This window comes from Pangasianodon hypophthalmus, chromosome 25 (assembly GCF_027358585.1).
Source record: "Pangasianodon hypophthalmus isolate fPanHyp1 chromosome 25, fPanHyp1.pri, whole genome shotgun sequence".
Lineage (NCBI taxonomy): Eukaryota > Metazoa > Chordata > Actinopteri > Siluriformes > Pangasiidae > Pangasianodon > Pangasianodon hypophthalmus.
Window position 1 is genome coordinate 13,193,977 of NC_069734.1, and position 14,897 is coordinate 13,208,873.

Genomic DNA, 14,897 nt, shown 5'->3' on the forward strand with positions numbered 1-14,897 from the left:
TTATTATATTTATTATTCAATTCTTATAGATATTATGCTATTTGCATGGTCCCTGGAATTGAATGGGTTTAATCCAAACATTTCAAAAACAAGTAGCCTATAAATAATGTCAACTTGGAACTAAAGTGTTCTATTAGTGGAACATTCAGGAATTTAAAAAACTGTATGTTATTGTGCACATGTAAATAATGTTCAAGAAATACATCTGTGTGTGTGTGTGTGTGTGTGTGTGTGTGTGTGTGTGTGTGTGTGTGTGTGTTAGGAACATCTGCACTATGTGACTGAGATCTCTCAGGATGAGCTGTTTATTTTGGACCCCGAGCTGGTAGTTACAGAGAGTGTGAGCACATCACCAGGCATGCCTGACTTGGTAGACTCATCTGCAGAGATCTCTTCAGCTCAACGCAAATTTGCCTTCCCATCAACTTCCTCCTCTCCTCCCTCCTCTCCAACACCCAGGTCAGCTATGCACAAATTACGCTAACTATAGCTCTAATAGTATTTTGATTTAATGAGTTGTAGTACAAGCTCTTCAACAGGAGACACGTTTATAGTCAGATAATTAGCACATTACAGCTGTAATAATTAATGTTAAAGCAATGAATATGGCACAGATCGTGTAAAATAGATTTAACACACAGTGCCTGGTGTAAAACATTAGAGAACCATTTTATGGACTGTACAAGAGCCTTCCCTTTCAGCTCGTATCAGCTCATATCTCATACACCAGTTTTGTTCCTAAGAAATTTTATAGGTGCCATAATTGTGGCACATATGGCTTTGATTTACAAGACTATATTTTATAAGTTTATTTTCTTTACATTTTTCCATAACCTTTTTAACCCTCTTTATCAAGGGTGCTAATAATTCGGGAGCTATATATAATAGATGACAGAGACATCCAGACAGATATTGGCTGTTTGTGCATCCACCGCTGTTTTGGGGTGTGTGTTTGAAGCTTTAAATAGAGAACAGTGGGGTAGCGGTGCTGGATTATGCTTGAAATGGAATATCTAATAAAAGCCCACATAGAACTGTATTTAAAAAAAAAACAGTGAGCGCTCTGTGTGTGTGTGTGTGTGTGTGTGTGTGGACTGTTGTAGTGTAGACTGAGAAAAGGTGCATAGTACATGTAACAGATTTCAAATGGAAAACTAAACTCACCACTTATTTCTTCTTGTTTAATGGTTGAAGGTAGGGTAGGCTTTATTGGGCATGCACTTTCCTTTCACTTCCCTGAGGATCTTAATCACTGCAAAACTCCAGAAATTGCACCATAACTCAGGACTTACCTCCTACGGTGCTTTATAAGGTAGAGCTGGTCAGTATGCGCTGTATATTACATCATCCCTTAATGAACATCGATATGACATAATTTTCCTGGTTCTGTTTCCTCTCTTCCTCACCCTGATTGTAAAGGTTCCACTCCTTGTATTCAGGAAATAAACCAGTGCAAAATACGTGCATGTTATTTCTGTAATAACTCCCTGGGTGAACACTGAAATTGGTTTTGCTGAACCACGCGTTCTTCACGCACCAACTTGAGCACTGTTGCCTGCGGGCTACACACAGCTCAAGACATGGACTGTGTACGACTATGTGCAGGTACAGACTCAGCAAGGGTTAGTTAAACTGATGAACCAAAGTAGACCACACTCTCAATGAGGCTTGAAAAAATCATTTCCAATATTCCCAGTTCCCCATACGAAAGGCCAATAATGTGAACATTGCTGCTACAAGGGTCAGATCCCTGTACAACAGAAGTAGACTTGCATTTGTCTTCACTGTATGCCAGCATTTTCTGGATGTTAATTCAAATTCAAGTGTTAAAAAATTTTAATTTAAACATGTATTTGCAGTTGCATTTCCCTTATGAGTGCACATAATCTGAGACATAATTCAGATACAGCTGCTACATAATTTAAAGTGTAAATGCAAATCGGTCTGATTCTGCCACGTTGAAAAAGTAATAGCAATCCTTACATTTTCAATTGCACTTTCTCATCCTCTAGGCCAAAAATAAAGGCATTTAAAATCCCATTTGCATTTACTTTTTCACTTTCAATCAATTGCTGTGGGCGGGATTTTGGGAGGGTCTTTTTGGTGCAGAGAGCATTTGGGAGGAAGTCAAAACTCCAAAACTGAATGTTAAAACCATGCTGTTTCCCATTAATAATTTACCAATGTTCTAAAATGGTCTCTAATTATTACATATTTTGTCATAAGGAAAGTATAGCTACGAGGGTAAGTAAACCAATAAACCAATTCAAAGACACCTAACACTATAACAATAGCACTAATAGTTGCCTACCTATTTCACTTGCTAAGTTGATATAAATGCACAACCTCCACCTTGCATTAAAAAGTGCCTAGCTGCAGCATGGTACATGTAGCCCATTTCCAAGTGAAAAGAGGAGACCTGGCAACACTGGGAAGAACTTCTTTGACAGTGAAAATCCAAATGCAGGCTGCATTGCAAAAGTGTTTTATTTTTGTCATAGCCCCAGGATGAGAAAAAGCAATGGCTATTGGTTTTTCAATATGACACAGTTATAGTTTAGACATTGAAAATGGAATTTGTATTTCATTCAAATGGAATTTTGTATGCAGCCATTGTACAAAATGCAAATACATGTTTTGCAACTGTATTTTAATCATGTCTCAAATAAATGCAATTGCAGTTAGATGTTTAAATGAGCACTTTCTAATTTTCCTTTGGATTTGAATAAAGTTTATCTAGTAATGAATTAACAGCTTGACTCACAGTGTACTACAGTTTAGAGGTGTGCATTGGGACTGGGATCTGGCATGAGCCAACACAAAGGTTGGTGCATTTACCACACTCATTCATTCACCTGCTTTAGAGTCATGGTGCTTTAAATGACAAATTTGCTTATATTTTGGAAAATAGATCCAGCTAAGTTCTGAGAACAAACAAAAGTAAGAACTGCAGAAGCTGGTGGTATTGGTCAAACATTCTGCAGTTCAGGCAAGATTATATAAAAATATGAGTCCCACACACACATATCTACCACACAGCTGCTCATGGTAGTTGCTGTTGTGCTGAAAGGGAAATGTAATAAATTTGATTGACGAAAATCAATCCAAAATACACTCTAGATATTGATGAGCTGTCTTGCAATGTTGTAACTGCAACTTGAACTGTAGCTTGTTAACAGTACATCATGGTTGTACACAGGGGTGGAAATGGGCCTGGCTATATTACTCAGGAGAATTGATTGCCTGAATGTTTGGTGTATGCAGCTTGTGGTTATCAGTGGTAGAATGGGCAAAGTGTTGTCAGTGTTTATTTGTATGTTTGTCTTCCTGCATGAGAAAGCCCCAAGCCTCAGTGCTGATTCCTAGTTGATCAAAACCAAAGAGCTTTTCTGTTTGTGGCTCTGCTGCCTTGATCATGTCTGCATCTAGCTGCACATTAGGAGTATTAAACTGAGATCATGCGGTTGTTATAGCATGACATGCTGTGTCTGTGCCTTGTGTCTGTTTTTTGTTGTGAAATATTTGTTCTTCTCAGTTTACTCTTGCAGTGTGTTTAGCTGTGTGTGAAAACTGAACTGTCTCCAAGCTGTTTCTTCTTCATAAATTGTAGATTCGTTAAAACAAATATTGACATTTTTGTATTTCTGCTTGCCAGCCACAAAACATCTTTCTTAGAGACACCCACATAGAGTTTAGTTTGGCTTTTTCCTGTTCTTATCGTTTCACCTTTTGCCTTTTCATGTCTTTTATTTTTCTCTTTTTTGGGTATCATTTTGTGTGTGTGAAGTGTATCAATCTATCCAACTCTTTCTCACTTACGCATATACATACACGCACACACACTGACACACGCACACACACCCAGAGAGAGAGAGAGAGAGAGAGAGAGAGAGAGAGAGCAGAAGAGTCAGAGAGAGAGGTCTATTTTTCAGATCATTGCGCCCTCAATCACCATGGGGGATGGAATACTGATCCACACTGAGTCAACATACTTTGGTTCGACTCCCACACAATTGCATATGAAATTGACAAAAAGACTAGAGGTGAGCTTAGCCTGTGGGCAAGAGTGGTACTGAGAATTATGTGAGCTAGGTTTGGTAAAACCATGTTATATACCATATTACTAAACTATTACACATTATTAACTGAAAGTATCTGATTTCTAAATAGTACAAAAACATTCTTAATCTAATCATAAACAACTAACATCTAGTGGTGCTGTATGGTGGCTGTGAGATTCACTCTTTCCCACACACAGACTACATTTCACCCAGGAAGGCAACACTCTCCAAATTGGCTGTCATGTGAACAAAGTTTGGTGTCAAGGGAGGGAGATAGTAGGGGTGGAAAATGTTTTATGAAGAGGATGAGAGACTCACAGCACAGCACAGGTAGCCTGATGTTTGCAAATTCACAGTGCAGCTACAGTCTCTCATTTTCTGAGCACTCTATGGCTGTAGTGGCACTTCAGTGGCTGATGTGAGTGTCAGGTACTCTGACCAAACAAAGAGGACTACAGTAATGTTCTCTGTAAAACAAAAAGCATAAACTGAGTTGCAGAACTGATGTGTTAAATGAAATTGTGTCTTGTATGCTAATGCATTACAACACCCCCATACCACCAAACCCTGCACTCCCGCCCCCCTTCCCAGTTCTCTCCCTGGAATAATCTGCTTCAATGGAATGACACATCTTCAAGCACTGATTATTAAAAAAAAAAAAATCAATATCAAGTTCTTAATGTCACTGTGTGTCTGCAAATCGCTCAGTGTGTCTCGTAATGTGCTCGCCTCTTTATCGAAAGGAACACAGCTGAAATTATTGATTTAGAAACAGTTACTTGCAGGTTTGCAAATATGAAATGCCAGACACTGAATGTGTTTTGACCCATTTGCTGCTATCAATAAATAAATGTATATTAAATTATTGTTGTTAAAAATAAAGTGATTGACGTCCTATCAACGTTATTTTACTCAGAAGCCAAGATTTATTACTGTAACACATTCGTATTTATATTTATCCTCATACACTAGAAAGACAAGCTCTATATTTTGTCAGTATTCTTTTCATGTGAAATTACAATTACAGTCAACAATCGAAGGAAAGCATACAACAAGCTGTTCAAGTGAATTCCAGGAGTCATTCAGTCAGTTAGTGAGGCTGTTGGTATGAGAGTGTGGGTGTAGGGCAGCAGATTCTTACTACAGTCAAGGCTGATGCAGATGATGACAGTTAAAAAGTATTCTAATAATACGCATTATATCCATAATGCCCAAATATATATGTGCGGTGCCCTTGGGAAACATTGAAATTGTGACATTATAATAACCTCCACTCTTCTGGGAAGGCTTTTCACTGGATATTGGAAATGTGGCTCTGGGGATTTGTTCATTCAGCCACAAGAGCATTAGTGAGGTCAGGCGCTGATGTGGGGTGAAGAGGCCTGGGGTGCAGTCGGTTTTCCAGTTCATCACAAAGGTGTTCACTGGGGTTGATGTCAAGGGTCTGTGCAGGCCACTTGATTTCTTCCACACCAACTTTAGCGCATCATGTCTTTGTGGAGCTCGCTTTGTGCACAGGGGCATTGTCATGCTGGAACAGGTTTGAACCCCTTTGTTCCAATGATACAAAGTCTTACTGCTTCAACATACAAAGACATTCTTGACAACTGTGTGCTTCCAACTTTGTGGTAACAGTTTAAAGAAGGCTAGCATATGGTTGTGATGGTCAGGTGTCCACATACGTTTTGATTTAATTATCATTCAATTTATTACGTAATAAATAAAATATACAGTTAGGTCCATAAGTATTTGGACAGTGACACAATTTTTGTAATTTTGCCTCTGTACACCACCACAATGGATTTGAAAGGCAGCAATCAAGATGTGATTGAAGTGTAGACTTTGAGCTTTAATTCGAAGGGTTTAACAAAAATATTGCATTAATTTAGATAACACAGCCATATTTTACAGAGTCCCTCTGTTTTCACAGGCTTGAAAGTAATTGGACAACTGACTAATAAGCAGTTTCATGGCCAGGTCTGGCCTGTTTCTTCATTATTTCATGAAACATTAAGGAGATAAAAGGTCTGGAGTTGTTTCCAAGTGTTGAATTTGCATTTGGTAACTGTTCATGGGAACTCTCATTATGTGGTCCGAAGAGGTGTCGATTCAAGTGAAGGAGGCCATCATTAGGCTGAAAAAACAAAACAGACAAAACAAAACCTATCAGAGAGATAGCAGAAACCTTAGGAGTGGCCAAAGCAACAATTTGGTACATTCTTAAAAAGAAGGAATGCACTGGATAGTTCAGCAACACCAAAAGGCCTGGAGGACCACGGAAGAAAACTAAAGTGGATGAACACAGAATTCTTTCCTTGGTGAAGGAAAAACCCCTTCACAACAACTAGCCAAGTCAAGAACACTCTGGAGGAGGTAGGAGTATCATTGTCAAAGTCTACAATCAAGACACGCCTTCATGAACGTAAATACAGACAATTTACCTCAAGATGCAAACCACTGATAACACTCAAGAACAGAAATGCCAGATTAGACTTTGCTTAAAAAAAAAAAAAAAAAAAAACCTGCCCAGTTCTGATACAAGATTAACTTCTACCAGAATGATGATAAGCTGAAAAAATTCTTTGCCGGAATTAAGCTGGAGTGACACACGACAGCTTTTCACATAGCACCATACATATACTAGTCCTTCCCGACACCATCCCGATTCTCCCCGAGGTTTATTGCCTACCTGTAGGACACAGTGGAGATATTGAAAATGTGACAGTCATAATCCAAGGAACATTCATTTTTTTAAACATGATGACTGAATGCTGGTCAGATGGGGGGAAAAAAAGCTAAAAACAGGAAAAAAGAGAAAGAATCAACAATCACTCTGCTTTCAGGGGCAGGTTATTAAATGGGAACAAATTCATGAGTCAGCAAAAGTGCGAAATGCAACTAAATAAGGAATTTCAGCCATCAAGTTGATATCAAACCACACTGAGACCAGCAGGAGATGAGTCTGCAAACTTATCTGACAAACACAAGTGTTGCTTATGATAATTTGTCATAGAGATGACTGCAGTGGTCTGCTCTTATTTCCTCTATGCAGAATCGCTGAGCTGCAGAAGGCCTCTCAGAGGAAGCGCGTGTCCAGTGACAGCTCTGTGGCTGAAGCTCTGGCACACAGCGACTCGTTTCGAACAGCCAAGCCAGCACTGAACAGGTTAGAGACACACACACACACACACACACACACACACACTGTAATTCTGTCACGCACATCCACACAGTATGAGACACAGCTTCACAAAGTATTACATAGTGTGTCACTCAATAAACTGTGTTTATTGTGGTATTGTGGAACTGATTGTAAGAGAAAAGATGTAAAGAGTGTGTATGTGCTATGCTTGTGGCTAGTGAATGAATAGATCAGTGAATGAAAAAATTATGAAAAGCATGGAATTTAATTTCCTGTGTGTAAATTCATCTTCCATGCTCTATCTTCCCCTTGCTCTGTGTGTGTGTGTGTGTGTGTGTGTGTGTGTGTGTGTGTGCGGTTCTGTGCTTCCCATTAGATGAAATTCAGCCTTGGTATATTATACATATCCCAAGTTATAAAGTACATATTCAATTTCTGCTACATATTTTCTATTACATTAACTTAAATTGGCTGACTTGTTCATTGAAAATGTTATGAATGTTACTGAGAAGAGAAATCCAGTCTGTTAAAGTGCCATGAACCTCATTTGGCCCATTGCCTATATGTTGTCTGATTGTTTATTCTTCTGCTGAATTGGAAGACAGTGAGTAAATTTCAGCATATAATACTATATAGCATTTCAATCTAATCTAATCTAATCTAATCTAATCTAATCTAATATAATATAATATAATATAATATAATATAATATAAGCCATTAAATGTAAAGATATTGGAGCATCTTTGATATTGAGGTGGCAACTGTGACAAGAACCGTGATGAGGAAGTCACTAGCTCAGACAATTTGACAGTCCCTCGTGCCCATCAGGAAGAGCTTCTGAGAGAAGTGCTGTCAAGTGGGACACTGAGAGAAAATGGGAAGATGTGAAGAAGTATCAGAAGTCGCATCAGCTCTGAAATGACACGCTTATGTGCTGGCAGCACTGCTCCGGGAATTTCTCTCCCTTGCACTGGTTATTGACTGGCTTACCAGTGACACTGATTATTATAACAAAACTATTAATTATATTTTAACACAACACTTCAGGAACGGGAACCTGTTATTCATTTATCAGTTTGGAAATTTGGTTAAATCAACATGCTCTAAAGCTCTAAAAGGGATAGCAGTGCAAGTATTATTTAGTTAGGGCCACTGCTTATCTGATTAATTAAATAGCCAGGTAAGAAGCATAAACTATATATAAAACTATATATTTTTTTGCTTTACATAATGTGTTTTTCCCGTAAAAAAGTATGTGCCCTGTAATAGTCTCAAGGTAAATGCAGCATCTGAAAATAATATTTTTGTGATGTCATCATCTATTCGTCTTCAGTGACCACTTTATTCTGGTCTCAGTGGATCTGGAGCCTATCCTGGAACACACCCTGGATGGGGTGCCAGGCCATTGCAGGTCACCATACACACACACATTCACACACTCATTCACACCTAGGGGCAGTGTAAAGTAGCCAATCCACCTATCAGCATGTTTTAGGGGATATGAGGAAACCCAGAGAACCAACACAGACAGAGGGAGAAGATGCATGATTACACAGGCAGTAACTCAAGCTCAGGAGCAAACTGGGGACCCTGAAGTTGTGAAGCAGCAACACTACCCACTATACCACTGTGCCACCCGTCATTATCTATACTATTACATACTAATTTTATCACTGTAGTATGAAAACAAATAACATCCCTACTTCATATATTCCTTTGGATATCCTTGGTCTCATCAATTATTAAAGTAAAGTGATGCTTCTCAGCCGTAACCTCATTCTGATTATCATGGTGGATATATTTGGTGTTTTGTAATACTTCTGAGATTTTCCTCACAAAAGCATCATTAAAACTAATCAGCTGCATAGAGTGAAGTGTAAAGCTTCAGCAATAGTTGTCTTTCACCAAGTATGCTTTTGAAGTGGCCACCAATTTTTTTTTCCATTTCAAACTTTATCAATACCTCTAGGGAAAGGAGATGCATTGCTGTCATAGTGTTGTGCAACCATAATGAAATCATGATATGCCATGAAATCAGCATTGAGACTAAATACACAATTTGCATTTACGTACCAGCAGTAGTTGGATATTTGGAGACAGAGATTTTTTTTCTTGTCACAGTACTAACTTGCACATTTTCCTTGGAAATAAAATTCTCTGTCATGCTGTGCTTATTCTTACAGTGTCCAGTCAGATCATATAAAGTCCTGTAAATGACAGCTCTCCATTTATCTAGTTTGGATTCTGTTATTTCTAAAATTCACAGCATATTTAGAACTCACAACTTATTTGGAACTCAGCTGCATAACACTGAAATACATGCTGCTGGTATTTTGCTGTGGATAAACAAATTGATTGAAAACAGAATTCAAGTGAAATATCAGAAGCATCTGGAACAAATATAGCAACATGGAGAGGATTTTTGTTTCAGAACCATCAAAACAAACTCATATTTATTGCCATAGTCGTACTTGTGATCTGCATACACTAGATAAAATAACAGGTTTTTTTTTTCTGTCACTGACACTTCATCATTATTATTATTATTATTATTATTATTATTATTAGGTATGCTACCTACCTCTTTAAAGTCTGTAGCATAATTGATAGTCCGACAATGTTTCTATTAGCCTACCTATGATGATGCTACACAAAATGGTTTAAAAAAAAAAAAAAAAAAAAAAAACTACAAATGAACAGTACTCCTCTGGACCTGCAAGTATTGATGGTCTGAGTACCGTTTGTGTGTGAGTTGTTTTATAGAGTTCCAAGTTCATTTGTTGGGTTCACATTTGCTCAAAACGTGAGTGACGTGAGTCATCGGTTTGTGAGCTCTAAAACAAACCAACAAATAACTGTGTTGTACCTGTTTTTACTGATGTAGATCAGCCTGTACTGACCCTTGTAGTACATTACCTCTGTGTGTTTTCCCCTATATTAGGATCAGCTTGAACCGATCTGATCAATGTTTCCTGTGTGGCTGTTATTGCTGTTTTAGGATCAGTCTGAAAGAGCTCCAAAATGAAACCAGATTTCTATTGCAATTCTGTACAAATTGGCCCGTAATTCACAAAAGAAGCATGCTTTAATTTATAGAGCCTCTGCTACATATAGCTCATACAGACCACACACAGATCACACACGCACAGCAGATCTCAGCATAGTCTCCAAAAATTAATCATTTAATTAATTTAAAAAATATTAACTTGCACAAGTTTTTTTTGCATGTTTTTCATCGTTCTCATATGAACACTCACCATTGTTATTAAAAGAAAAAGGACTGCATTTTGACTTACAGCAGCGCTGTGTCCCAGATTCTGATAGGGATTCTGATGTCCAGTGAAATTTTCTGATCTTTCTGGAATGTAACAAACTCAACAAGTAAAGCATATCTGCTAAAATATTATTCAGTGGCTGTTGTTGTCAACTCATGAGATGTGCTAGAAAGGTCGTCAGGGCATGTGAGGTAGCTGAGGTTGAGGAACTGTACAAGTTCAGGAGTTGTATAAAGTTATGTTCTGCAAATTGCTTTGTTATAATTTGTGAATGAAAACTTACTTCTTTGTTAAGCAGTTATTTCTATACCATGCCCAATTTACTTCCGAATTCACATATACATAATACGAATATTTATGCACTTAAAAGACACGGATACAGAAACCGACTGGCATTGCGTTACTCCCTTACTATAAAAGGTGGAATTACCTCCATCTAGATACAGCGGTGATCTACAGCTGCTAGTCTGCTGTCCCAGGTGCACAGCACAAGAGAAAAGAGAGGTATTCTATAGTTAAAGTAAATGACATGGTGTCTTCTATGTAGCACGGTAGTAATAATTTGAGACTAAATGGCCCAGCTCGTGTGTCTCTTCATGATCTCTTCATATACATTACACGCAAAAGAAGGAATAACACCATTTATATGTTGAGATGCTTATTTTAATTGTTTTGGTTATGATATTTTTTCTTATCGCTTTTTATGTTTCATGACTCGCACATTGTTGTTTTGGTTTATGGTTGTTTTGGTTTGTTGTTTTGAAGGGCAGGGGGTGTTCACCGCTCTAACACAACCGCAGCCGATTTCAATCAAGCTAACAGGTGAGACTGAGCTCTGCGGTCTGTCTGTGACCCTTCAGCCCTGTCACGTGCTTTCACACACTTTCTCCCTCCCTCTCTCTCTCTCTTACACACACACACACACACACACACACACACACACACACACCCTTGTTCCCACTCGCTTATCCTTTATAGCTGATATACAATAACATTTAAAGTTTAAATCCAGTGACAGATGAGCTGGGCTGTTATTCCCTGACCTCTCATGACTGCCCTGCAACTCTCACTGTTTTGGTCCCTGTGCAGAGACTAAATGAACACTCACGGCCAGCACAGATACAGCGGGGGACATTGTTGCGGTTATTTGCAGGAATGTTCTGTCTCTCATTAGAGTCCAGCTGTATCTCCGGGCATGACCTCAGAAACAACAACACACATCAGTATAGGCTAATGCCATTAAAAAGGATGGTTTGGGATCTGCATTTATAGATGCTATTCTCCCTTAGTGGAACTTTTTTAATGCAAATGAATGCACTCTTTACAGAATATCTGCTCTTTACTTTAGTGTTTCTGTGGCTCAGTTATCAGCTACGCACTCTCATACAGGCATGTTAAAGCTCTGAGATCAGAGTCAGCCTGTTCCTCAATTCAGCATTTGCTCTCTGTTGTCCCAGTGAAATCAATTTCTCTCTCTCTCATCCTCCTTTGCCTGCTTATTCTTATGAAAAGCAGAATTAATTGGCTGGGGGTTTGGGCTTTGCCGTCTGTTGGTTGAAAATGGGCAGTTTCATAGCAATCCGTGTGCTTTTGTTTTTAATGGGATTATTAAGCACTAATCAGCTTATTGGACCCAGCTTCGTTTGGGAGTGGCAGAGGCACAGAGAGCTGTGAGCATGTTATCATCAACACACAATACTGGTACTGGGAGGGAGGGAGCATGGAGAGGAAGACTGGAGAGAGAAACAGAGATGCAGAAAGACAAAAAGAAGAGGGAAAGAGAAAAGTAATTGAGAAACGTTGACTGTTGTGTATATTACTGAATATTCTCAAGGTTCCACAGCCTGAGACGGAACTTGGGGCCTATGGAATATTAGAGGTCACTTCAGATTTATGAGTCTGGAGGCTGAAAGCTCCTTCCTAATTATGGGACCTACATACTGGATTCCTGTACTGTGGATGAACTCTGTGTGTGTGTGCGCGCTCATGCCGTCCCTCTCTTTTCTTTTTCTTCTGTGTGTGCTGTGTTAGTAGCTAGCAGGCATTTGCAGCCAATGGTGGGAAAAGTATGTGAAAAGCATGGCATTTCATTTATCATGTATAAATTCATTTTTCACGCTCTGTCAGGGAAGAAACAGTGGGGAGACAGCACAAAAGAGGAAAAGTGGGTTAGTGAAGCAAACAAATCTGGTGCCGAGAGCATTAAAGAGTTTCATTATTTTAGGGGAAAGCTACATGATGGTATTTATTATCTAGCTATAGGGAGTAGGACTCATGATAAAGTGCAAACAGAGCTAACAAAAGTATTTTCATTATGAATTTATTTCTCTCTGCATTATAGCTAATGCATCATCCACTACACAATGTTGAGATCCATTTCTCAGAATTACAGTATTATCATTGTCAATGATAATCCTCCACTGAAACTCATTTCTAGTTATGGTAGTTATGGTACATGTGTAAGTTGCATCCCTTCACGTTCTAGTTCTTAGCAATAATGAAAGGAAAACATTCTGACCTGCAGTCAGTACTCAATAGTATAAAGTTGATGCGTGAAGGCTCAGCTGTGAAAAAGGGGGTTGGGGGGTCTTCAGTGGAGTGGTCTATTTTTGTGCTCAACTTGATTGCTTGTCTTGTTGCTGATGATGTCTGAAACCAATGCAATTTCATGGCAGAATTAGCAGCGTGGACTCTGATTGGTTGCTTGAATTCCTGTTGGTCCTAGGCATCACTGCAAAGCATGTGACAGACAGTACCATTTTCCCTTCAGCTGCCATATGATCCCTGCATACTGCAAGAGCTTTAAAAAGGAAATTTGTTGAAAGTATATAACAAACTTGATGGAATTGGAAAAAAAAAACTGCTCCAGGATTAGCAACGAGTTTGCCGCAAGAGAAAACTCATGTTTGTATCTTGACCGATGATCTCTAGAGACTGGGATTAAAACATGACCTGGTGTGATAAATGCAACAGATGCAAATTAGGTTGTGTGTAAGACCACAGGAGTTCATTTTTCTTTCTAACTGGATGCCAGCTTTTCTTTTCTCCACTGGCCGCATAGTATAGCACAGACCATCTGCTATTCTGCACCTAATATAAAGTTGTGCCCTTTTACAAAACCTTTAAGTAAGAGTGTGTGTGTGTGTGTGTGTGTGTGTGTGTGTGTGTGTGTGAAGGTCAGGTGCTCCAGTCATGCCCTCATCAAGGAATGGCTTACCTTTGTTCAGCCACTGATTAAGTCCATTTGCTCAAGAGGGGAGAAATTAGTGCAAGATTAAGTGCATAGACAGTCAAAGTTAGACAGTGAACATTTTACTGGTATTTTAAAAGCAGTCATATTTTTTAAATAGTTTTTAAATATTTTGGCATAATAATAATAATAATAATAATAATAATAATAATAATTATAATAGTTTAAATCGTAGTACCACAGTCTACATTTTCTCCTTTCTGTTCTTGTGTCAGTCAGCACACTTGTACTAAAATGTCGTTGACTGTCTAGCTGGTAATTATCGTGCAAATATCATGCACCCTCTGCAGCCTGAAGTCTTTTATTGAGGTCAAGGGTTATTGCAGGCTGCAACAGGAGTGTGTTTAAGGCAGCAGCTATTTGTCCTGTCATGTGAGTTCAGACTTGTAGCTGAAGGCTTCAGGGCTTCAGGATACTTGAGCAGAGATTGTGTTTGTATATGATGAGGAGACGCTGCGAGGTCATGTCCAGATTTATGAGTCTGAGAGCTGTTCTTAATTATGGGACCCACACAGCAGATTCCTGAACTGTGATGTGCAGTTTTCTATGCACACACACAAATCTGGGACTGCTAAGTGAGACTTAAGTGCATAAATGTATATGGCAGCAATATTAATGACAAGTGTTTTTGTTGTTTTGGTTTGGTTTAGTTTGGATTGGTTTTTAACCTGACTTTGGTTGTTAACCTCAGATCTTACCACTCACTCAAGACAAACTCCCATGTTGCTTTGGTCATGTTTTAAAGCAGTGTTTTCTGATTCTCTCAAGCCCTGATCCTCTCAAGGCCTCGCACCTTGCGTTTAGTTTTTCCTGTTCCCAACACATCTGAATGAATTTATTAAAGTAATGAATAAATCCCTCTTATGATTAAAAGGAATGTGTTCAAGCAGGGAAACATGGGCAGTGCAGTGGTACTCCGTGACCCATTTTGAGAAAATCTTTGTTCAGGTAAACGGGGATTTGTTACAAAGCTTTGTGCACTGCAGTGACAATGCTCATCTCTTCTCTTCAGGGTGTGATTTATTTCAGAAATCCCCAAAATCTCTCTCTCTCACTCTTTCTCTCACTGTCGCTCTCCCTCTCTCTCTCTCCATCTCTCATTGTCTCCCTCTTTCCTTCCTTCATGCCTGTCTCAGTGGGAAGCAGATTACTGGCATCTCTGTCACTG

General features: G+C 38.9%; 1 protein-coding gene across 12 annotated transcripts in view; it reads left to right on the forward strand.

The window, feature by feature from the left end:
• Positions 1-14,897, forward strand: part of dgkza (diacylglycerol kinase, zeta a) — a 150,949-nt gene that overhangs the window by 125,146 nt on the left and 10,906 nt on the right. For 11 of the 12 annotated variants that reach the window (XM_053229555.1, XM_053229557.1, XM_053229558.1 and 8 more), the window contains 3 exons: positions 263-459; positions 7,114-7,227; positions 11,245-11,301. In XM_053229555.1, the coding sequence (XP_053085530.1) occupies positions 263-459; positions 7,114-7,227; positions 11,245-11,301 (368 nt within the window). The remainder of the gene's footprint in view (positions 1-262; positions 460-7,113; positions 7,228-11,244; positions 11,302-14,897) is intronic. The other variant, XM_053229551.1, reaches the window with a different exon arrangement.